The sequence below is a fragment of the Malaclemys terrapin genome, chromosome 11 (genome assembly GCF_027887155.1).
Source record: "Malaclemys terrapin pileata isolate rMalTer1 chromosome 11, rMalTer1.hap1, whole genome shotgun sequence".
Lineage (NCBI taxonomy): Eukaryota > Metazoa > Chordata > Testudines > Emydidae > Malaclemys > Malaclemys terrapin.
The window spans coordinates 52,806,906-52,833,123 of NC_071515.1; the positions used below are offsets into that span (position 1 = coordinate 52,806,906).

At 44.7% G+C, this 26,218-nt stretch overlaps 1 protein-coding gene across 5 annotated transcripts in view; it reads left to right on the forward strand.

Annotated features, from left to right (window-relative positions):
• CACNB4 (calcium voltage-gated channel auxiliary subunit beta 4) overlaps nucleotides 1-26,218 on the forward strand; it is a 213,617-nt gene that overhangs the window by 82,201 nt on the left and 105,198 nt on the right. The window contains exon 1 of one of the 5 annotated variants that reach the window (XM_054044136.1): nucleotides 489-727. The exons of the other annotated variants lie outside the window; for them this stretch is intronic. Coding sequence (XP_053900111.1) covers nucleotides 683-727 — 45 coding nt within the window. The 5' untranslated portion in view covers nucleotides 489-682. Of the gene's footprint in view, nucleotides 1-488; nucleotides 728-26,218 lie in introns of those variants that run through there. 5 annotated transcript variants of the gene reach the window in all.

Consider the following 26,218-nt stretch of genomic DNA (forward strand, 5'->3'; position numbering starts at 1 on the left):
TTCTCTTTCCCCCCTCCCTTTCCCCTGCTGTGCCTTTGTATGAAATGACCTATTTTTCCTTTTAAAATTTAAATTACAGTTTGTTAAATGCAGATCCTTCCCCTCGAAATATTGTATTATTTTCTTACACTTTGATTTAGAAATCAAAATCTTCCAAACATCTACTGTACATATTTATAATACATAGTTTAATAAATAGAAAGATTTATTCAGTGGTGAAAACTCTCCATATATAAATGCCCTTTTTTGATTGGGATCAGATTTTATTGTGTATGTGTAAGAGAGGAAGAGTCAGGGACAAGCTCTTTGCAAAGGTGTAAGCCTAGGGCTCCTCATCCACTATCAAAGAAAATGCTCTTCCAGCTGACTGAAGCCGAGCAGGGCAGCTCAGCCAATCACAGGGTTCTTTTCTAGCTCTGTCATCAGCCCTTGGTTAGGGAACGGTTTGCTTTTATGCTCTGTATTTGGAAGGCAGATAAAATGCCAGGTCTGGGCTGCCTCTAGGGATAACCTTCCCCTCTATGATGTGAATGAATAGCATCTTGGCTGGGGAATCCACAGAAAATTGACAAGGCAGGCTCCGCTCCCCTGCATAGGCCTTTTCTACATTTTAACCCTAGCTGTGGCTTTGTAGCAATTTCAGTTTTGCATTGAGAAGTGTGCTTTGGATTATCAGACCTCCATGTATGACAATTTGTACCTGCATGGATTTGAAGACTCGGAAGCGGTAAGTATTTTCATCGATATTTTTTTTCTGAACAGCCTAATACGATATGCAGAGGACAGAGAGGAAGAATCAGGCTTTGTTTTTGGGTTTAGCTGATTGCTTGGTGTTGCACTGTAGACAGTTTGGAGTCACCTGAAATAATCCTCCATTACATAATTTCTTGTCAAGCAATAAAATTTAGGGGTTTCCAAGAAAGACTTGAAAGCATTTTGGTATACTATAATTTACCAATTACAAGCTACACTTCTGCTCTCAGGGAGTGTATGAATGCTTCACAGAAGATGGCTTTACATATGCAGAAGCAGTTATAGCTAATGTGTATATTGTATTCAGCAGCGTAACAGGAAAAGATGTTCATTATATAATACTTAATATTTGTTTGATACAGCAGGAACGGAGTTTCTGAGCTGCCATCTGTGTTATATGCTCTCTGTCCAAGTGATCATGCAGATGCATTTGATTTTCTTAACAAAGAGACAGTGTAAGTGTTTGCTGTAATATAACCCTGCAGTATCACAGTGGCAGAATGTAGCCTTAAAATACTGTCCAAAAGAGGCTGAGGTGTTTTCATTTTTGTTTAATTAGGAAATTATGCTCCTCACCCTCTAACTCACGATAATAATCCTGCTAGCAAAACCTATTCAAATCTTAACAAAATGATTCATCGTGAATCCTAAAACCCATGTCAGTTTGGGCATACCATGGAGAATATTAATCATTAGTGCTTGTAAATCTTATTTAGGTGGTGTTGGTTCTGGCTAGCACAGGCACCTTCTTTCTTCAGTGGCTAAACAAAAGCCTTGAGAGGCAAAATTACCAGGGGGAAAGAAAATTACTTTGCTTACCACGGCGATGCACATGTTGTTCCATATTAAATAGGAATGTGTTACATAAGGCTCATGGCCAAGTCACAAAATACAGAGATTATAACATAGAATAGTGTGTACGTCAATGCAGACGTATGTGCCCAATGATGTGGTATCCACAGGAAATGATAAGATCCTATATCACTTCAGATAAGGCTTTTTTCTTGTCTGGCAATGTAGTCTTATCAGGCTCCAACTGCAAAGTGTAATCTGTCTACAGGTTGCCTCACATGCTAGCAACTTATCTTAGTCAATTTATTTCAGGAGGAGAGGAATCTGAAATATTCAGAATTTGAAATTAAAGAATGCACTTGTGTGTGTGTGGGGGGGGGGGGGGGTTGGAGGGGAGTAGAGGAAGTCTAAAGTATTTGAATCCCTAGAAGTGTTGTTTCCTTGGGTCAATTTGGTAACCACTTGACTTCTACACGTGTGCTCTCCCCCCCCCCCCCCGCCATTTCCATTTTGATTTGTTAGCAGTTTACTTCAACTGCTGTCAAAACTGACATACCAAAACCATAAATGAGGATTTTAGTTCTTCAAGAGATGATGTCTCTGGGGACTAGGAATTAACATGATAAACCTTGTGTTCTTGGGAACAGTTTCAATTCTTGATGCACTGGTTTGGAGGGAAAACATTTTAAATGTATTTCGCCACAGTCCTTTGGCAGAGTGTAGTTGCCCTGTAAGATGGAAACATTGGAAGTGTAATTGACTGACTGTGGTTGAGATGGCTAAGTTGTTGGATAGTGGTTGATACAGTAGAGCTGTATCACTTGCGACTAAGAGCAAGATTTTTTAGGTATTAGGTGCCTAATGGGATTTTTTTCTAAAGTGCCTAACTCACCTTAATTTCAATCTGGCTGTAAATGGTTTGCCCACATCAAAGACCATTTGGGTAGAGCAGTTTTATGACTGGAAACACCTAGAGATGTGAATAAAAAAAAAAATCCAAATAATATGAATTAAAACTATAGGAACCGTGTTAGCAAAAGAAGGTAGAAATTAGAACCATCACTGTTAAGTTTGGGCCAAGCTGAGAAAGCAATAGTATCTAAGTTTCCAAATGTTCCATTTAAGTGATTCTTGGTAGAAGGGTTGCCAGCTCTTGAAGTTTTATCTTGCAATATTTGGCGTCTTTGGCCGCTGCAGCTTCGGGAATCATGTGAATACATGAGAAGCTCAGCTTTCATTACTTTTGTTTTTAAAGTAAGTTTCTAGCCCTCATGTTTATGAAGAAAAGATGGAAATTTTGAATCCCAAAGGCTCCAACATCAGGAGACAGATAAAAAGAATCTAATTAATTATTTTTTGCAAATCTAATGACTTAAGCTAGACTCATGATTATTTTGGATCCTGACTCATGATTTCTGAGTTCTTGGGGCTGACAGTACTGTGGTGGTAATATAGAAGAAAAGTGTGTCATGCAGCATGAAATGGTGTGAATGCAGCTTTAAATCCAATGAGCAAGGGTAGGCCTGTGTAACTGATATATTATACTAAAAAATAAACTAGCCCAGCAATATTAGGTTCTCTGTAGTTATTTTCAGTACAAATGCATTAACACATGTAACTCTGAGTGTGCATGGATTAAAGCAATACAGTTTCCTTTTTTTAGGAATCAAAAGACTTACCCCTAATGTTCTGCAGCTAGTGAAGATATGGAAGTTCAAGGAGGTATACTGTACTTGCTGTCTTGTTTTCTGCAGCAGACAGAGCTGTGGCCAAGTAGCCTCTGCTACTGACAAAGTTTCCAGCACACAGTAAATACATATATATCAAAATGAGTCAGGCTAGAACAGTAACACCTTATTAAAGTTGACACTTGCCCTTATAAAACAGACCCTGTAGCATTCTACACTAATGACCAAGCACAACAAACTAATCTGTAAGATGGATCAGTTCTTTGGAATGCTACAGAACTTCTCTAGGTTTATAGTGCGGGACCTGAATTAACAAAATGGTGTTCTGAATAATCTCAGAGTAGTCTTTATTTTGCACACTATGGGCCACACTCATCCTGAATATGCTCTGGCAGAAATCCTGGAGCAGCGCCTGAATAGTAGAAAGTCATGGCATCCTATGGGTCTAACTCTTTTCTCCCAGGGGGAATAGTGCTGCTTAGAAAGTTGTGGCCCTTGTTCAAGACAGAGCATGGCTAGCATGGTCAATGAGTGTGCTGACTCAGCTCCTCTCACTAGCAGAACTCCTATAGAGATACTGCAGGAGTTAAAGCTCCCCTCCCCACTAGTGCACGCCAGGCTGAAACGCTGCCTGACCTCTTTGGGGATGGGTTTCCCCTGGGGTAGGGTTACCATATTTTGAGCCTCCAAAAGGAGGACACTCCACCGGGCCCCGGCCCCGCCCCCGCCCCCAGCCCCGCCCCAACTCCACCCCCTCCCCTGCTTCCCATGAACATTTGATTCGCGGGAAGCCTGAAGCAGGTAAGGGGGGTGTGGGGGGAGGAGGTGCAGCCCAGGCTGGCCCCCCCGGCGTTTCCAGCCTGGGTCGGCTCGGGCCCTGGGGTGCCGGCCCCGGGCCCGGCCCCCGGCCGAGCACCCCTGGCCTGCCCAGCACTGCCGGTCCCCGGCCTGGCCCCCGGCCCCCCAGCCAAGCACCCCCTGGCCCGCTCAGCACCCCCCAGCCCCGCCGGCCTGCTCAGCACCCCCCAGCCCCGCCGGCCCGCTCAGCGGCCCCCGGACCCCCGGCCGAGCACCCCCCGGCTCTGCCGGCGCCCGGCCCCCGGCCCAGCACCGCTGCCCGTATGTCCCGATTTTCCCGGACATGTCAGGCTTTTTGGGATTTCCCCCCGGACGGGGATTTGGAGCCCAAAAAGCCAGACATGTCCGGGAAAATCCGGACGTATGGTATCCCTACCCTGGGGGACACAGGGTCATGCTAGCACAGATAGAGATCTCCCAGTGAATCTGTCCCTTTAGGTTTTATGTTAAAGGTGTAGAGTACATTTCATATGAATGAATTGTTTTGTATGTTTTGCTGTCCTGTAATATGTATGCCCTCAAGGACCTCTTCAGTGCTCTCTAGGCAATACTTGTAATCTGCCACTAACACCCATATGTCACTGGCTCTTGTCAGGCATGGGCTAGCTCAGACATCAATAGAGCTTCTAAACTTTTCAAAAGCATTGCTTACTCTATCCTAAAAGGTCACCTAACTAACAGACCTGGAGATGTTTTCAATGGCGGAACCACTTTATAAGCTCATGTCTGATTCAAAGGTGACTTGGGCAAATTTATTCTGTAGTCTTTATTTTTAAATTAAATGAATGGATAGTTCTGTGCTAAATTACAGTGAGTCCAACTCCTGTTGCTACATAGAGTGTAGATTTGGAAGCTCTAGTAACACATGAAGAATGAGTACAGTACCACAAACAAGTAAAAAAAGATCTTGTTTTTAGTATGTTATACTCGCATACCTATTTACGCAACCGGAGAGAGTCCATGCACTGGCCAATGCCATATTCACTCTCATACCAAACATTTCATAGCTGGGTGGATTTCTCAACAGGTGGTCATAGAGAGAGAGAGAGAGAGAGAGAGAGAGGGGTGGTTCCTGCTGGGGTTCTCCCAATGAGGTCTTCCCACTGTAGCCTAGTCATGGAACCTCTTTTATCCTTTTGTTCTGACCATGCCTACTCCTTATGCACATGCATGAAGGTTTCAACCCTTCTTTTCCTAGTTTGTATTTCCACACCCCATAAATTTTGGGGCGCCCTGCTTATCATAGGTTGTTCTTAGTTACCCTTAATTTCATAAGCATCTTAGTAACATTTACATTAACTGTTTCCAGGGTAACCTGCAGTCAGCACAGAACTTTCTGTGTTGTTACATTCAGGTATCTTGCAGCTTAGTTGGGTACATTATGACATTTCTCATAACATCACCTATTGGACCATTTTTTCCCAGCAATCTTGTGACTTTAGTGGCATAGGGTTATTCTTAGGTCACCCCCTTATGTCAAGCTTCCTTAAACCTAGTGTGGTTAAGCTGAAATTTTACAGGCCTCAACCTGTAGGCCTGGTGTTACAGCCATGCTTTACTTGTATTCTTAATACACACTCATCACTCCTAAATACTTGTAAGTCTTATAGACCCATCCTCCTTATGTCTATTCATCACCCATTGATTATATATGACATAACATAGGAGTTCACCATGACCTTAACACTGCAATGATAAAATGAACTAATTGGCTACAGTTCACTGATGCATAATAAATGAGGCAGTTTAAATGGAGTCAGCAAGTAATTATTTAACATTTTTGGAAGTACAGTTGGGAGTAAAATTTGTGATAGTGTGACGCTGTGTAGATTTTCACTGACCTGAAATAGATGTACATTGAACTCTGAACTTCTTCAGGTTAACCTACAAGCATTAGAATTACTCAGAACTCTGGCCCAGCTGTGAATAGAACAGAGTGGCTTTAGATGTCTTTAATGTGGAAGCATCACCTATATCAGTGTGCTAAATGTTTTTTTAACTGCATTGAGGGGAGATTAGGACTTCCTCATTCAGTAAGAGGATTATAGTGTGATTCTGTGGAATTTAGAGAACAGAAGAAATGTACTCATTGAGACATCAATGCCCTCAAAATTAATGTATTATCATAATAGAGAGAGTTCAGTTTTTTCTTTATGGGTCCATCCCCTTGCAAAGGCAGAACAGACTCTCCTGGGAGAGCACATATGAAATAACTGGTTAGGCAGCACGTAGACAGAAAAAGAAAATACAAGAAGGAGGTAAAACATTTGTTGGAACTAGGCACAAAGTTGATAGTATGTGAATGTGACACACACACACACACACACACACACACACACACCCCTTACCAGCTATAATGATAGGTGGCTGATGTGCTAGCATGAGGCTTTTTTTTTTTCCCCCGGAGAAAAATTGTGGTTGAAAGTGAATAAAAATACCTATAACTTAGTAGATAAGAAGTACATGCTGTGTCAGAGAAAAAGGATATAAAGGGACAGGGCCTTGTTACTTTCAAAGACATAACCAAGTTCCTGTAATGTAAGGGGTGGGGTGCAGGTTGTGGCCTTTCGTGGTCTGGAAAGAAAGGTGCACATCCCAATACTCCCTCACCCCAAGCTTCAATGTACTCCCTAGGCACAGGGTGTGGGCATCGGGAAAAGAGGTCTCACTTCTCTGAGATCCTGGGCTTCTTCTAGCCCCCTTTTCTCCCTTCCTGTCACCCTCTACAGTCCTCAGCCTTCAAGCTGAATCCCCTTGTTAACTGGTTAATCACCCAGTCCTAATCAATTCTCTCCCAATTTGTGCCATGCTTACAAAATGCAGGGAGTGCTGAGCTAGTGCTAGGTGACTCCCACTTTGCACCACAAAGGAGGAAGACTCAAAGATTTTGGAAGATAGAGAAGAACCTTCTTAAAAAGGTGAAAGGTTTCTTTATTCTGTACATAGACAGGTGTTGCCTGATCTTTTGATTGTTTATTAGTTATACTGATAAGTGAACTTTCTCGCTTGGGGTGTGAAAAAATACCCCCATAGCAATGCAAGTTTCCAATGCTGTAAAGTGGCAGTGTAGACAGTGCACCAGCGCTGGGAGCCATGCTCCCAGCGCTGGGAGCTATTCCCTTCGCGGAGGTGGTTTTATTACAGCGCCCAGCACTGGTGCCACGACTACACAGCCATGTTAAAGCGCTGACACGGCAGTGCTTTAAATTTGCCAGTGTAGACGTACCCTTAGCTGTGGTGATAACCCGGGTGTGCATGAGAGAGGCATTTACACTTAGGAAAGATGTTTTGTCCTTGTAGTATTTTTATTAGCACAGCTAACAAAAGCACAAACACTCCAATCCACCAAAGTAGATAAATAATACGTCAAGAAAAACCCAGAGTGTTAGTCATCCTCATCCTCCCCACCAGTGGTCATCATCCTGGCATCTCCCAAGGCCCACAGTTGGGATATAGCTTTATTTTATGCTGACACCCACTACGCCTAATGCATCTTCATTAGGGGTTTCAGCCCTTTTACCCTATCTGTATTTCCTTACCTTACATGTTGGGGTGCCCTTCTCCCACAGGTTAGGCTTTTACCCTAAGCTTATTGGCATATACAGTATGCCAATTAGTTACCATGGCATTCTTGTGGTTGGACATCTGCTGATGTTCCTAACTTAAAATATCAAAAGCTGACATCAACTGCATCTTGTAGTTACCTGTCAGCAATTTAGTCATACTTGTTTATTACAGCATTCTATCTTGTGATAGCTTATGATTTATAGTTAGTCCTGGTTAGCTAATACTTTTGGGGCCTTAGGCCTTGATTAGTTTAGCTAAGCTATTGTCTTACAAGCTTTGAGGCTTGTAGGATCATTGCATTATTGCCTTAACTTATATCTATATCTTACCAAGTAAATATCTATAGGCTACTCAGGAGACAGAAGGTAGATCCAAAATGCAAGCTGCCCCGGGTGCCCTCTCGCTTTGGAAATTAGGTGGTACTCCAGGTAATTCTAAAACAATTGCCCCTTTTTGGCAATACAGCCTGTTTAAAAATGAAAACCCAAGAGTGCTTTGTATGACAACAACAGTCTAGCATTCCTGATCACTGGAAAGTCAGGGTATAAAAACTCATAAGCAAGAAGGTTTAAGACAATAAGGTGTATTGGCTAGGAAAATCACTGTGGTTTACTTTTACAATTGTATTTAACTAGATGCAATGTGCCTATTTTATAGTAAAGAAAATCTGAATGCCTCAGCTATGCCATCCCTGAATTGCCCACCAGTCCTTGTAGGATAAACATAACCTCTTTAGTTTAAAATATAGGTTCTTCATCCCTTCCCTGAGCCTCAAAGATTAACCATGCTCAGCTAGTTTACATGTCCTTGTTCATCATGTAGAGGTTCTACAGAAATCCATGGCACTTATTTATGAATTTGTATAATAGTCACACCTAGAAGCCTCAGCCAAGGTTGGGGGTCCATTGTGGTAGGTACTGTAGAAGGAGCAGTAGACGCTGCTTGCCCTGAAAAACTTTGTCCATCTTCTCTATTTACACTAAGGGTGGAAGAAAAATTATTTTTATTAACCGCACTTTGCAGAGGGGTCTGACTTTTCCACTCCTTTGCACCCTGTGTAGATATCTACATTTGTGCAACGTAGGTGTAGAATGTTACCAGATCAGAATGGTAGCATTCTACACCCCATTGCACTCATTCAGCACAGCTGTAAATACCCATACAAGATGCAGGGCAATGGAGAATCGGATGCAGAGATGCTGGGCAATGGAGAATCGGATGCAGAGATGCTAAGGGCCTGACCCAAAGCCTACTCATCAACTCTTGTTGACTTCAGTATTTTGGATCAGGCCCTAAGAGAGTTTTTGAGGTTCCCACAGGAGGTCTGTGGTAAACCTGGGAATGGAACCCAGAATTCCAGAGTCCCAGTCCAGCGAACGTGTCACCAAGCTGTGAGCATAGAGCTCTCACATCTATAAATGTCAAACACTGACCAGTGTTTCATCCTCCTCACCCTTCCACATTGTCAGTTTCTTCCACATCTCTTTCCTGCTTCCCTCCCTCGCTGCTGCTGTTCTCTTCAGCCTGCAAGTATGGTGGCTTTTTTTTTCCTCTATGCATAGTCAGTACAGCTAGGGCAAAGTAGTCTGAAACACACATGCTCTGTGGGAGTGAGAGACTGGGGAAGCAGTAAAGCAAAGCATTAGACAAGAGTGTGGAATGTGATCCAGCTGGTGGGGGAAGGGAGGGAAGCTAATGCGACTCTTGACTGCATGTGCAAAGCCAAACCTCATGGAGTACGAAGATAAAAGACCCTTTCAGTACAGCTATAGTGCTGTGTTGCCTAGACCTAGACTATTGCATTCAGTTCTGGGCACCACATTACCAGAAAGCTATAGACAAATGGAGGTCTTCAGAGAAGAGCAACAAAAATAATCATGGGAGTTACCAGGAATAGAGACTTTATTATTTGTACTGTAGTAGCATCGAGAGGTCCCAGCTTCAGTGTGCTAGAAGCTGTACAAACATGTAACAAAAAATGGTCCCACTCCCAATGAATTTACAATCTACATACAAGATGAGATAATAGGTGGATACTACAAACAGATGAGGAAAAAGGAGGATGAATCACAAGGTGACTGTCTCCTTATATGCCCAGACTGTGTCGGGTACATAGTGGGAACTACCGTAACACAATAAATAAAAAAAATTACAAAATCATGAAGACATATTAAAAGGGCTAAACATGACTAGTTTAGGTAAGAGACAATGGACAGGTTGGGGATGGGTATAAATATATATATATTTACATGGGGTGGAAGACCCATTGCTAAGGACTCTTAAAATATAAGGAACGATCCTACATTGGCAAGGAGTTAGTCTTGAATGATCAAAAGGGTCTTTCCTATTTCTGTCATATAATAGATGTATTGGAGTGAGTGCGGCGGCTCTCTTTGTCTCTAAGAGTGGGAATAAGTGTGCCATGATGCTAGATTCCTTATTTTCAGCAAATTATCTTCTATCCATGTTGGTTGATTCTGCGGCAGAGAGGGGATGAGTTTAAAGGGTAGAAACCATTGTGATGGGATCACAGAGACTGACAGGTCCTGAGTGTAGCATTCAGTAAAATCAAGCCAAAATCAGGTTCACCTTCAACACTTTTGTGTAAAAATACTCTATGAAATCAGGACCTGGTCTGTGTTTATTCAGTTGTCAGAAGCCAGATAATACAGTACATAGTGTGCTATGCATGAGACATCCATTCTCTTTCACTTCCAGTTTAAATTTACCATATCATTATGCAGCTATTTGCAGACTATTAAGCAACCCAGTAGAGGATCTCATGACTAAGTTCAATATTTTGCACTGCTTCTGAAGAATAACTTTCCCCATGATAATCTCTTTTTAGTCCAAGATTTGCATAAAACACGGTTATACCACCAGGTTTGTGTGGTAACTACTGTAAGGGATCCAGACTGCTCACCTGTGGAATGAAGCTCATAAATCTGACCACGTCATATATTACTGTAGACAACATGCTTTCAAAGTTCCCTCCTCTTATGACCTGTGTTTTTGGACTTTAGAATGGGATAAAAGCAGTTACCTAAATGGGGCTTGACAGACGAAGAGCTGTAGCTGTGTATGCCACGTACAGAAAATCCTCCTACAGTCTGGAGAGTAACAAGTACTCCCTGAAGCTGAGCCACTCCCAGCCATAAGGCAGTCCATGGGAGTGGTGCACCCTCTGCATGTGAGTGCCAGCACGTTTCCCTACCAGTCAAGCTGTTGTACAGTCCTTTTCTGAACCTCTAGAAGCACTAATTTTAAAGCAACACCCGAGCATGTGAGATGACTTTCCTCACTTCTCACGAGGTGTAAGATTAATACTTGTCAACAAGTTAGCGGCTTTATCTTGTGTACTTGAGTCAATTGTCAGTGCTGTTGGAAAATCTGAACTCTGCTTTTCAGTTAGTGGGTGAGTGGAGGGACTTTGAGAGCCCCAGCCCAACAGGGGCAGATTTAAGGACAGAGGTTAGGGAACAAAGAAGCGGAAAGGGAGAGTGCAAATGGTGTGGCTTGGTATAGGGTGAGTGGGGAAACTAGGCTTAGTATAGGGTGAGTGGAGAAACTAGGTGTAGTCAGGCGTGGACTCACCCCTGCGGCACCTCCTGCTGGTCATCCTGGGAATTAGCTCATCAGCCTCTGGAGCGCCCTCTGCAGGCCAGGTGTCCCGCCTGTCATTGGCCCCCCGTGTCCCTCCCAGACCCCGGTGCCCTTGGCTTAGGTACTGCCCCCCCTGGCAGTACCCCACTCTTTCTCTGGGTCTCCCCACCCAGGGGAACCCCCACCCCTTATCCCAATGTTGCCTCAGTCGTGGCTACTGCCATTCACCATCTAGCCCCCTCGCCCTGGGGCAGACTGCAGTCTATCAGCCAATCATCACCAGCAACAAGGGATTTGGACTGGCTGCCTTTACCCACCCTCAGGCTGCCCCTCTGCAACCCCAATACCTATATGGCCTAAGACCAGGCCCTGCAGCCTGGGGAGTTGCTGGCCTAGGGCTTCCCAGCCCTGCCTCACTCTAGGTCCCCAGGTGAGTTCCCTGCAGCCAGGCCTATCTCTCTGTCCTGTCAGAGGGAGACTCCTCTGCTCTGACTACCCTGGCCTTCTTATAAGGCTGAGTGGCTCAGTTTGGGGCATGGCCCCAGCTGCAGCCACTTCCCCAATCAGCCGGGGTTTGCCCCTTTACACAGCTCCAGCCCTCTGCAGGGCTTTTCCAACCCCTTCAGGGCTGGAGTGGGCATTCACCCTGCTACACTAGGCTTGGTTTCTTTCCTCTCTTCCATCTATGTTTGCTCCTTTCCTGCCTCCTTCGCTGGCCCACAACTCCCAAATAGTGGTGCTTCCTCTCCACCCCCACCAGCTTCCATCACTTTCTCTCTCCTGTCCTCTTCCGCCTGTCCCAGAGCTCTTCTGCCCTAGGATGGACTTCATTTGGAGTTACGGGCATGTAGCACACTGCAGGATCAGGAGCTTAGTTTATTAGTTTGCAAGGCACTTTGATGTGCTTGGATTAAAGGTGCTGTATAAATGCAACATTGCTGTTACAGTAACGTCAAATCAATATTTTGGAGTGATTTGGTAACCTCTTTTTAAAGTTTGTTGTAGAAAGAGCAGACTGAAGAACTCCATGTGCACAGACGTATACTCAGACACTTCAGTTTCTTCCAAGAGCCCTAAAACCTCAGTGATATAGCAGGGAACTAGAAAGCTATCCTGGGTTTTTGGTGCACACACAGTGGTACATTAAGCATCCCACTCTGATTTTCTGGGTTCCCATGTCACTATGCAAAATGTAGCTTTTATGCAGACGAACATGGTTTTTTCCAGGCAGCACATGCAAATACGGACATGTGTTCACCCGCATGGTTCAGTACACCTGCCGGTGGTTGCACACCTTTGGCTATGTAAGCAATTCTCCAATTTAGAAAGCTATAGTTGGAGTCACTTTAATGTGTTAATTCCTGCCAACAGTTGACAATAATCTTATATTGAATTTGTGGGTATATTCTCTCAGCAGGATGGTAGCACATTTAGATTCTATTCTATATAGGTTTTTATACCACACTCATCACCATAGTATTTGAGGGCCTTCCAGTAGTGCATTCAGCAATGTGATTACACATGTGTCATGTGTTGCTTGTTCTCTCATCCTCTCCCCAGAGGGAGAAGCGCGTGGAGTAGAGTATTGTTTTGGTAGTTTTTTTGGTTAAATATACCTGTTGCTATCTTTTTGTATTAGAGAAGGCAAGGCGAAACCAACCTCACTTTGCATTCAGTGGTGAGGTTGGTGATAGTCCTTAGTTCCTGGGGGAGTCCATTCCACAGTCTCAGACCACCGCCGGAGAAAGCTCGGTCTCTCAGACAGATGAGCCTTACTCTTATTGTTGAAAATTCCTTTGTACCAGAGGAGCAAAGTTGTTAACTGTATTTTTTTGTCATGAAGCTTTAAATGGTTTTTTAGGTATCCTGGACCCAGGCCATGCAGTGCTTTGAAGATAAGGACCAAGACAATAAACTTGATTCAAAATTCTATGGGATGATTGCCACTGTATCTGTATTTCAGTATGAGATATAGGAAGAACCACACTGGAGGTTGTTAGGATGTAGAATACTAATATTTAGCATCTGTACTGCGGTATGAACAATAAGGATTCTGTCAATTTAAGAATTGTATTTCCTATTGTTTCACATAACCCTTAAGATTACTGTTGCTGAAAGAGAAACAGAAAAAAGAGAGGAAAAATACATATGTGTTCACTTTGTGCACGGTCAGTTTCACTGTTTTCTTGATGGTCCATTCCATTTCCTATCTCCTGCGCTAGCGGGGTGACGTCACTATCATGCTAGCTAGTAATTTTCTCCTGTTGCTGATTTGGCTCTTTCACATAGCAACAGAGAGAGGAATTAAAAGGAAAAAAAAAAGAGAGAGTAAATGACTGTGGAATGACAAAAACAGTCAGGGGATTCAGAGGTGGGTGTAGTAACTCTACCTTTTAATTTGTGTTTGTGTGTTTTGTTTTGTTTTTAAATTGATTAGATTTCAATTTGGTGGCGTTTGTTGAACTAATGAATCCCCACAGTGTTTCTCCCTTTCCACAATCATGTAGGTAAATTAGTATTAAACTCCAGTTACAGACTGAGGGATTTGAGGCAGAGTGGTCAAGTGACTGGCCAGAAGCTGCAGAGATTCAGAAGCCAGATTGTGTGACCTGCTAAAGCCCTTTTATGCTATTCTATGAGCATGCTGGGGCTACAAAGGGGGTGGAGTGGCCCCGGGGAATTTCCCACAGTGCAGGGGAAGCAAAGAGCTGATATATGTGGTCTTGTACCAGGCCGTTGGCAGCCCCTGGTGTAGGTTGGGATGAGGGCAGGAGAGATCTCATGTTGGGTTCTGTGTTCTGGCACTCTTGGACTGCAGAGCAGCCCTTAGACTGCCAGGTAAGGCGGCTGTAAGTTAGAGCAGCCTTCGGGGATGTTCTAACTTGCATGCCTCAGGTCCTGTGCAGCCCAGAATTTGGAAAAAATAAAAGTGGTTTAAAGCCTCCTTGCAGGCACAGCAGAAAATCTGGCCCAGGACTGGATGTCAGGATTTCCTGGTTCTCAGTCCTGTGCTTGAACCAGTGGACCACATTTTCTACCTCCTTCTCTCCTGACACTGTTAATTTGTCTCTTTTTATTTACTACTTAGCTAGTGCTGAAGAGTCCTAGGTAACCTAGAGCTTACACTGGGAGAGAAAGCAGTGAGAAAAATAAGTACCACTGGAGATCTTATCTAGAAGCTGGTAGCCCTCCACATCCTTTGTGCTCACTGGAGTGAAAAAGAGAGAGAGGGTGAAAAGAGTGAAGTATAAAGTGTCTGTGTCTGGTGAAGTATAAAGTGCGATGCAGAGTGTTTGAGTTCACTTGCAATACAATTCCCATAATACTGCTCCAGCTCACAGCTATTTCACAGCAGAACAGGGGTCTGAGCTCAGGGAACAAACCAAAAGGATTCAGGAGTGTGTGTGTGTGTGTGGGGTGGAATAGCGGTTGGGGCAGTTTCCATGAATACAGTGAACTTTTCTTCTCTAAGCTTCTGGAAAAAAGTTTCCTCTTTTTTTGCCTCCGCACACGTCCGGGATTTAAATAATCTATGTAATAGCTTGTGCCCAACAAGTAGATAACATGTGCATATAGAAACATTTTTCATTCTGTCTCTTGTGATTACTACAAAGCTAATTCAGTTACCATAATTCTAAAGATTTATGCTTTGCATTCATTTTACTGTAAACTGGTTTACAATCTTGCTTCTAGTAAATATGGATCAATGCAGTAGTTACAACTTAAAAAAACAGTCAACAATTTTGACAGCAAAGATATTTAAGATGGCAACTGGTAGGTTCTGTCTTTCTGAAGTGAAGGGTGCCAGATTGACAGCCCTGGAAATGGGAGTTCTTTGTTTATCCATGGAATAAATACAGCCTGGCCAGCAGGAATATGAGCTTCCCCAAACTGTCCTCTGAAATTCAGCCTTCATGCCCATTCAGTTCATAGTCTCTCTACTGAAGCTGCCAAAAAAGGGCCAGTTAGTGCCCAAGTGAGTTTTGTGATGAGAACATCTCTCTACTGCACAATATACTGAGACCAAGCAGCACAGAATTATAGAAGATTAGGGTTGGAAGAGACCTCAGGCGGTCATCTAGTCCAACCCCTGCTCAAAGCAGGACCAACACCAACTAAATCATCCTAGCCAGAGCTTTGTCAAGTCAGGCCTTAAAAACCTCTAAGGATGGAGATTCCATCACCTCCCCAGGTAACCCATTCCAGTGCTTCACCACCCTCCTAGTGAAATAGTTTTTCCTAATATCCAACCTAGACCTCCCCCACTGCAACTTGAGACCAATGCTCCTTGTTTGGTCATCTGCCACCACTGAGAACAGCTTAGCTCCATCCTCTTCGGAACCCTCCTTCAGGTAGTTGAAGGCTTCTATCGCTCTTCTCTTCTGCAGACTAAATAAGCCCAGTTCCCTCAGCCTCTCCTCATAAGTCATGTACCCCAGCACCCTAATCATTTTCGTTGCCCATCACTGGACTCTCTCCAATTTGTCCACATGCTTTCTGTTGTCGGGGGCCCAAAACTGGACGCAGCACTCCAGATGCGGCCTTACCAGTACCGAATAGAGAGGAATAATCACTTCTCTCGATCTGCTGGCAATGCTCCTACTAACGCAGCCCAATATGCCGTTAGCCTTCTTGGCAACAAGGGCACACTGTTGACTAATATCCAGCTTCTCATCTACTGTAATCCCCAGGTACTTTTCTGCAGAACTGCTGCTTAGCCAGTCGGTCCCCAGCCTGTAGCAGTGCATGGGATTAGTCCATCCTATGTGCAGGACTCTGCACTTGTCCTTGTTGAAGCTCATCAGATTTCTTTTGGCCCAATCCTCCAATTTGTGTAGATCACTCTGGACCCTATCCCTACCCTCCAGCATATCTACCTCTCCCTCCAGCTTAGTGTCATCTGTAAACTTGCTGAAGGTGCAATCCATCACATCATCCATATCATTAATGAAGATGTTGAACAAAACTGGCCTCAGGACCAACCCCTGGGACACTCTGCTTGATACCGGCTGCCAACTAGACATTGAGCCATTGATCACTATCCATTGAGCCCGGCGATCTAGCCAGTTTTCTATCCACCTTATAGTCCATTCATCCAATCCATACTTCTTTAACTTGCTGGCAAGAATACTGTATCAAAAGCTTTGCTAAAGTCAAGATATATCACGCCCATAGCTTTTCCCCATATCCACAGAGCCAGTTATCTCATCATAAAAGGCAATCAGGTTGGTCAGGCATGACTTGCCCTTGGTGAATCCATGTTGACTGTTCCTGATCACCTTCCTCTCCTCCAAGTACTTCAAAATGGATTCCTTGAGGACCTGCTCCATGATTTTTCCAGGGACTGAGGTGAGGCTGTAGTTCTGTAGTTCCCCAGATTCTCCTTCTTCCCTTTTTTAAAAATGGGTACTATATTTGCCTTTTTCCAATCATCTGGGACCTCCCCCAATCGCCACGAGTTTTCGAAGATAATGGCCAATGGCTCTGCAGTCATATCAGCCAACTCCCTCTACACCCTCTGATGCATTGCATCCGGCCCAATGGACTTGTGCATATTTCACACCAAAGAGCCACCTAATAAAGTCTGGGATTTTCAAAGGGACCAAAGGGAGTTGGGTGCCCCAACTCCCATTGACTTTAAGTGTTTTTGGAGCCTATCTTCCTTCAGCCCCTCCAAAAATTCCAGCCAAGGACTGAAACATGGTGAACCCATTTTCATGGTTACTTTGTGGTGTAAGAATTTTTGCAGCCCTATGCCATTGCTGTGAGGAAGATTTCCTTCTCTAGTATATTATCCAGCAGAACTGTTCCTGTGGTTGAAAGCCTGGCTAATGCAGGCTCTCTCCATCCAATTACAAATAACTCCTCCCTTCACTGTGAAGAGTTTCACGTCTACTTTGCAGCTAAAATTGATGCATGCTGTAGTGTGAGGAGGGTTGTATTAGAATGAGATAAATGGACCATCTTCTCTGAATTTTAGCCTTTCTCTTTTATGGGGATTTTGGAGTTATTGGGAGAGGTGTGATCAACAAAAAGTGAGATGGTGCACAGCCCTTGCTGGTTAAAATGGGGTAGGGGGCAGATTTAAGGTGTATAATTGGAGAAAACTAGCAAAGCCTCCCTGCAGGACGGCAAGATGCCAGGGTGGCTGGGACAGCCTCTAGTTGTATTTGTGAACCATAGATTGTATTAAAAAAACTAAAACTTTTAGGGAAGTTCTGCCCCTGGATGCATGAAGAGCTCCCATTGAACCCAAAGCCACTTGAGGGGGGAATGTGACTCTGTATGCCAAAGGAAAACAACACAGTAATAATAAATAACATGCTCAAAGAACAAGGGGGAAAAGCTTAACCCAAGATGCAGTTGATGTCTTGACTCTCTTCCCTATCTCCCTAAAACATGCTCTGGCTGTAAGATGTTGAGCTGTTAGATGTTTCGCCACTGAATATGCATTTACATAGATAGTAGAGACTTGTTTGAAAATCAGCATCTTATACAAATGCAGATTATTTTGCAACTAGGACAAACTGGATGACAGTTCAAGGTCATTCAAACTCCAGCAGTTAACTTTGAAAACTCATTTAGCTGCCTGGATGTCGAAGGTCTGAGCTTGGCGATCACAGGTAGAGTTGAACTTTTGTTTGCAAATTTCATTTTGGCCCTGAATAGATTCCATTGGCACTGTGCCTGATGCTCCTATCGCTGGGGTTCACTCAGAGCCTCCCTTGCTTTTACAGTGTCCCATTTTAATTGTCTGTCCATTCCTTCCTTTCCCCTCCAGAGTGGACCCGTGGAGTTAGCTACCACAGCCCATGCTCATGTTTGTTAGATAGGGAGGGCACAGCCTGATACTAAGGCTGTTCACTGATTCTGCTATGCTATGGTCACTAGGGTTACCATACATCCAGTTTTTCCCGGACATGTCCGGCTTTTTGGTAATCAAACCCCCGTCCGGGGGGAATTGCCAAAAAGCCGAACATGCTCCTCCCCCGACTCTTCGGCTCTGTTTAAGAGTCGAGCTGCCCGAGCGCTCCGGCTTTGGGCAGCCCCCATGCCTCCGGACCCTGCGCCGCCAGAGCAGAGCAGCTGGAGCCCGGGAGGGGAAGTGCCCGGCCAGCGGCTGGGGTCCGGAGGCAAGAGGGCTGCCCGAAGCCGGAGCACTCGGCTCTTAAACAGAGCTGAAGAGTCAGGGGAGGAGCAGAGCAGCTGGAGCCCGGGAGGGGAAGTGCCCAGCCGGCTGCTGGGGTCCGGAGGCACGGGGGCTGCCCGAAGCTAGTAGCGATCGGGCAGCTCGGCTCTTAAACAGAGCCGAAGAGTCAGGGGAGGAGCAGAGCAGCCGGAGCCCGGGAGGGGAAGTGCCCGGCTGGGGGTGCAGGGTCCGGAGGCATGGGGGCTGCCCGAAGCCCGAGCGCTACCAGCTTCACGGTTTGCCAGGCAGCCGCCAGACCCTGCGCCCCCGGCCAGGGGCGCAGCGTCTGGGGGCTGCCCAGCAAACCATGAAGCCGGTAGTGCTTGGGAGGCCCTTTTCGCGTGGCTGGGAGGGAGGAGGGGGAGTTGGGGCGGGGAATGGGTGGAGTTGGGGCGGGGCCGGGGTGGGAAAGGGGCGGGCCCAGGGCCCAGTGGAGTGTCCTCTTTTTTTATTTTTTAAATATGGTAACCCTAATGATCACATATATATAAAACTGTTTTATGGCCCGGCCTAGAGGGAGCTTTTTCTCACTTTCACTTAATGAATAAATTAAAGGAAGTATCACAGAAGAATGAACTCCCTTTCCTTAGATTTAGCCACAGTGCTCTACAAACTTCTGCACATCAGGTGACGTGTTCTGATGAGCTCAGGTTGTCAGAGAGCTGAGTTGTATCATCACTGCCCAAGAGACCCTAACACAGGACTACACTGGGCTGACTATGTCTGTTCAGTGAGCACCTCAGACTGGAGAAGGGAACAGCTCTCATTCAGTCTTGCACTCTTTAGCAAGCACTTCACAAACACTTGCTGACGCTGGACTTTCCTTTCTTCTTCTCCACTGCCTCCAGTTGCAGCATGTGTGACAGTGACATCATTTCCCATGTCTAGGTCCTGTTCAGAAAGCAAAGGTAGTCACAGGTTTTGCAGGATGCAAGGCCCTTTGCTGCTGGGGATCAGGCAGGGTTTCCTCAGCTGGGAAGAGAAGCCATGAGGAGCATTTGTCTGTGAAGGAGTGTTTGGACTGCGTGGGGGTTTGGTTTGGATGCCTGTCACAGGGATTTCCCATTTGATATGCCCTTCCTCCCACCAAATACAGCTAGACCAGTGTGATCTTTCTCCTAGTCACCCTCTGACTGGCCTTCCAGCCTCCCTATTCTGGCCTTTGGCTCCTGCATCCCAGCTCTTCCTTCTCTGGATTCAAGTTCCTACCTCATTCTTCCTCTATCAAGATTTACTTTGGCCCCATCATCACCACTTGAAGTGATATTCTTGGGGCCCAGCTTCCTCTGTGCTGAGCTCTGGAGCAATGCCTCTTCCATATGGCTAGCCCCTTCCTGCAGCTCAGGCTTTGGGGAAGTCCTCTTGAAGCAAGAGTATATATTTTTTCTTTTGGGCTCAGTCTGCCTGGGTATCATTTCTGACCACTCTGGGCTACTCCTCCTCCTTCCCCACCTTTTCACTCATGCATTGCCTTTGGTTCTGACTGGGATGCTTACCCATGTGGTAAGAATCCTCCAGTCTTTCACCTGTCTAGTTCACAGATTTGGAGGAAGTGAAGAGTGGCTGAGTATTCCTACCCAAAGCACAGGGCTCTCTGCAGCTGCACACTCAGCATAGGCCTAAGGCCAGCTTTGTCAGAATACACTTCAAGTTCTTTTTCAGGAAATGAATAGCTCAGGGAATGGTAATGGGCTACAGATCCCCTTTTTGGCTTCAGGGCTGTCAGTCTATCAGCTCTTGCAAGCATTAAAATTCATGTAAAAAGAAGGGGGTTGTGGAGACCCTTTTCTCTGGACAGCTCAAACTGTACAAAAGCTCTGTAAGTTACAGTTGTGTAAGTTCATGCTGCTTCACATATATGAAGAATGTGATTAGGACGTGATTTTCTCAGCGACACTGAAAAAATATTCCCTGTCATCTGGCTCTGCACTGAAATTGTGAAGTGCATATTTTAAAGCTCTAACACCTCATGAAAAAGTTGCAAACAATTCTATTTTGAGACAGTTCTGCCAATGCTGCATATATTTCTTCTATATCTTTTCCCTTGTTGTTTCATACAAGGATATTTGCATGAAAACAGCATCTTTGTTGCTTAGCTCACTTGTTCCTATTGCCTCTTCCCACTAGATTCCAATCCTCTGTGCATGACATCACAGTTATTTGCTGTGGAACTGATTGTGTCACAAAGATCAGATTCTTCAAGTATGCGTAGCTGTGTATCCCACTGTACTTGCCATATGTGTCTTGCACACCAGACCAGAAGGTTTTTGAACAGTGTCTGTCGGGCTACACATGCATCATGTGCCCCTTGTGATCCCATAGAAGGGCATAATGGTTGGGACAGTTGTGACTCTTTATTGATTCCCTCTTACTGCCTGTGGCAGCAAAACAGAACTTGAAGCGTGTCCGACTTGCTAGTTCTTAGGTCAGGCTAAGCTTCTTCAGAATCTACTAAAGTCTTCAGAACTACTTCTGATTTGTTATCTTTGACAGTTGTGAACTAATCCTACCCTGGACCAAACTCTACTTGGTCAAATCCTACTGTATAGGGCTCCTTAACCTGGTGGACTCAAAACTTATGGGCTTCAAGCCCTGTCCATCTTGTAATGGACTAATACCCCTGAAGGATGACTGCACTAGGTACTTCTTCTGCCTGGGGGATTCACTCATTCTGAGCAGATGCTCAGTATACTTGTCTTTCTCTGCTAGAATGCCCAAGATGTGAGGCTGAAAGGCTGCCTCATGGAGCAGTCCATGAAGGGCTCCTCAGACCCTGAGGAAACAAGCCCCGAAATCCTACTAGTGAACAAGCCAGCATCATCCAGTGCCCTGTGGAGGAAACAGGTAATGCTTCAGAAATGCATGGAGAAAACTTTACCAAGGAAAAGATCTGGCGCCAACATCTCAGGGATGGGGATGTTGCCCTTTTGGGGATACTGGGAGGCGGTTGCTGGGTTGGCTTTGAATATCTTGTTAATTTGTAAAGCACTTAATCACAAATGATACATACAAAGCTAATTCTATCATGCTAAACAAAGTAACAATGTTCAGGTACCGCTTTCAAAGCTGTACATGCTTTCAATTGCTTTTTATTGTACAAGAAAAAATGCATATGCTGGTTCTACACTTGCAAGTGATAGCTGGCCAGTGAAGACTACATCTTCAGGATTTAGAAGAGGTTACAGGTGGAGGAATATAACGTTGCCTGATTATTGTATGACTTCATGCATAAATAAGGATTTTTTTATAAAAGAAAAGCAAGCCATATTTTGCATCAAAATAGGAATACATCTCTACCTCGATATAACGCTGTCCTCGGGAGCCAAAAAATCCGACTGCGTTATAGGTGAAACCGCGTTATATTGAACTTGCTTTGATCCACCAGAGTGCGCAGCCCCGCCCCCCCCGGAGCGCTGCTTTACCGCGTTATATCCGAATTCGTGTTATATCGGGTCGCGTTATATCGAGGTAACGGTGTATTTTAAATTTATTCCCAAAGCAAATATATTAAGGCAACAAGTATATCACTGTTAAATAGTCCACTGTTTTGAGGGGGAGATGAGAATCTACCATAGGTATCTTCAGTTGTACACATTAGAGTTGTGCATTATATTTTACAATAACAATTTGCACTTATAGCACTAGTTACCTGAGAGTAACAAAGCACTGCTATGAATGAATGAATGAATGATCACATCACTGGGAGGTATGGTAGTGTATTAGCCCTATTCTTCAGAAAACTGAGACACAGAGATGTGTGCCCAAAGTCACTTACAGCCTGATTTTTCAGAGACTTTGTGACTCTAATTTAAGTTAACCAAACTGTATGCGCTCCATAACTCTGACAATTAAGGTCAGAGCTGAAAGGAGTAGTGGAGCCAAAAATGGACCTCATATTTCAATGCACCTACAATGATTTACACAAGGTGAAAATCTAGCCCCAAAAGTCCTGGATCCCAGTCATTTATTCCAGGTATTAATTCTTCCTTCTGTTTGTAATGCATCCTGGCACAACTTATTGCTGTATTGGCTAGAAAGCGTTCTTTACACACACACACACACACACAAAAAAGGCTAGTGCCCAGCACCTGAGGGAGAATTAATTAGCTTTCCTGTGCCACACACCTTCATCAAATCTCTTTTAGGAAGGAAATCATCAGACATGTTCCCCTGGTTGGGTGGGTGGGTGTATGGATGGGAACACACTGTGGTCTGCAGGGATCCTTCAGGCCATTTTTCCTTCTCCATTTTGATCTTTTCCCCTTTGGAGCAAGTCCCTCTCTTTCCTGATGCTCTGCCTGTGTTGCTCTGAATTATAAAGGTGCTGCTGCTGTGGAGCCTTGTTCCAAGCTAGACCCAGTTCTATTGCAAATGAGTTAAGCCTGCCAGGAGGAACAAATTGAATACTGTTCTTTCCCTGTCTGTTTTTAGCAGCTGCTATTATCTTGTCTCCTGTTGGACAGGAAGAAGCTTACCCGTCTGCGCCAGCAGTGCCCCATGGATCAGCTTTTTGGGTGGCACTGCTGGTTCTGGAGACTGAGGATTTTGTCACTTGTTTTCATAAAACTCCGATCTCTCAGGTAGCTTTTGAGGCAGTTTAGGTGACTGGGACAAGTGATGCTGCTCAGTGTACAACTTTTAGAGGTATCGTCCACCACTCCAAAACCCACATCCATTGGCACTTCAGAATAGGGAGATGGGGTTGCGTGTGCTGTATTACAACCAGAAAGTTGGGGATCAAACAATACAGGGGTGAGAATGACACAAAGGAGCTTCTTAAATGGGAGCTTGGAACCCTTGTCGTAATTACATGGATAGTGGATTTATTCTGCAATTCCCTGTCCCAAACCTGAAAATATATACATTGAAAAAGAGGCATGTAACTATCTGGGACTCTCAGGGTAAGCAGAGTGGTATATGCAAACTCTTAATGGAACAAGAAGAGGTAAACTCCAGATGGACCATGTGTAACCCACACACATTTGGGGTGTGGTGTTCTGTCCCATCTAGTGGCACTGAGAGAGAGAGAGTTAAATGAGTCTGCTCTACAGCCGTAGTTAACTGCCAGTTCGCTTTTAGCTCATGCAGTAGAGCAGGGGTTCTCAGACTTTTGTCCTGGGGACCCCTTTCTCATAGTAAGCCTCTGAGTGCGACCCCCCCCTCCTTATACATTAAAAATACTTTTTAATATATTTAACACCATTATAAATGCTGGAAGTAAAGCAGGGTTTGGGGTGGAGGCCGACAGCTCGCGACCCCCAATGTAATAACCTTGTGACCCTCTGAGGGGTCCTGACCCCCAGTTTGAGAACCCCTGCAGTAGAGGATTATGCACTAAGCTCCAGAGGTCCCAGGTTCGATCCTGCCTGCCCATGCCCAGGGTCTGTCGGTGTTACACATGCATGCTCTAGATAGTGTGGGTTTGCATGAATACTCTAGATGTGTATGGGTGCATGGGGCACTCTGGATTCGCCACATACACTTCACTGTTTATTTTGAATTACTCAAAAATACATTCTGATTCATGTGTTAACTGAGATATAGAATCATAGAAGATTAGGGTTGGAAGAGACCTCAGGAGGTCATCTAATCCAACCCCCTGATTCGCTTATGTTTATGTAAGGAGGAGAGAAATAAGGGTTATGTTTATCCCTGATATGCTTATGTTTCTGTAAGGAGGAGAGAAATAAGGGTTAGAGGGAGGTAAGTTTCCTCTGCTTTTCACTTGTCCATCTCGCATCATCAAAGACTCAGAGCTGTGCTAACTTGTCCTTTAGGCTGAGGAGAGCTGGCCACCGCTCTCTGTGGGGCTCATCAGTTCTGCTGCTGTGTTTGGTTGGCAGAGGTTCTTTGAGAGTAGCATGAGCCTTCTTCCTCCTCTGTCCGCCCCTCCTGCAAGCTGCGTTTGCTGTCTCTGCAGTGTACCCACCTGCTGCCAACCTGGGGAGCAAGATGCCGAGCTCAGGAAGAAATGCTAGTTTAACAATAAAATACAGCAACGCCGCATCCGTCTCGTGGAGTTAATGGCACACAAGAGGGTTTGCAAAATGGACTGAGGGAAAACTCTTTAGTAATTTAATTCTGCTGCAGATTTTGTGCTGCAGAGAGTAGAATCTCCACCACTAGCTACTGCAGCTAAACAAGCATGTTCCCTCAGGAGAGTTCAGCACTGTAACTCTCAGCAAACACGGCCAGGGAATGAGTTCCTGAGCTGGCATACTGTGCATGTACCTTTTTTTAAAAAAAGGATCATAGCATGAAAACAACCTGCATTAAAGGGAACTGATTTGAATACCAACCTCTATGCTCTGCCAGCTGCTCTAGTGCACTGATTCTCAGTGAATTAGTTTAGACCACAGAAATCTCGTGGCATTAAGTTATGTCCTATTATGCTCCCATTGAAAGCAATAACAAAGCATGACTTTAGTGGGAGCAGGATTGGACCCAGCAGGCCTTGTGCAGCATAGAATTAAACAGCACAAGAGAATGGAACAAACGAATCCCTGGAAGCAAGTACACCAAGTCCTAGGGAGAATTTTAGCTCAGTGTATCCTCTGAAAAGCAAGAACACAATCAGTGTCTCAACCCCCTGCATTAAATATTTTCAAAATTTAAACAAACGTATGTGTCCACTTTAAGAATTTGTCAGATCATGTGGCCCTGGTCCATCTGAACCAATCTCCATGGAATAGTCCTGGTGTGAATTAAGAGGCTACCTTGAGCAGTGTAGGGCTGGCAGAATAGTTCTCCTGTCCACCATATAGCCCTGGCACAGTGGTATGCCCAGGAGGAAAGGGCTGTTCTGAGGTAGTAGAGTGGCGCATATGGCCTCTCTAACTTGCACTGGGAGCCTGACTCAGAATTAAGGAGTTGATAAAGTGGCTTAAAACAACCTTTGCGCACACCCCCTCCCGCAAGCAGTGCTTCCTGAGAGGTGCTGCTCATTCACTATGATCCACAGTCCACATTTATATGGAGCCTCAGCTGACAAACTTCTACTTTGTTGCATCCTCAGTAAAACTAATTTAAATATTTGGGGCATATCAACTAATCCAGACATGATCAACAATATTTTTTAATTGGAGAGAGACCAGTGGAGGACAACGAAAATGATTAGGGGGCTGAGGCACATGACTTATGAGGAGAGGCTGAGGGAACTGGGCTTATTTAGTCTGCAGAAGAGAAGAGTGAGGAAGGATTTGATAGCAGCCTTCAACTACCTGAAGGGGGGTTCCAAAGAGGATGGAGCTCGGCTGTTCTCAGTGGTGGCAGATGACAGAACAAGGAGCAATGGTCTCAAGTTGCAGTGGAGGAGGTGTAGGTTTGGATATTAGGAAAAAATATTTCACTAGGATAGTGGTGAAACACTGGAATGGGTTACCTAGGGAGGTGATGGAATCTCCATCCTTAGAGGTTTTTAAGGCCCGGCTTGACAAAGCCCTGGCTGGGATGATTTAGTTGGGGTTGGTCCTGCTTTGAGCAGGAGGTTGGACTAGATGACCCTTCCAACCCTAATCTTCTGTGATTAATTACTAAGGTTCAGCAAGGAATAAAAATCTACCTGTTAAGATCCCTGTTACTTGCACAAACCAGGTCCTAATTTACTAGTCAGCTGCCTAGCCAATGTTTGTTGTTTTTACTATGTGTATCTACTGTATCAAAATCCTTTTTCTTATGCTATTAAAATAATTTATCCCAGATGCTGGGTAAACTGAGGGTTCATCTGCCTGAGATGGGAACTCAGAACACCTGAAAATCAAGCCTCACG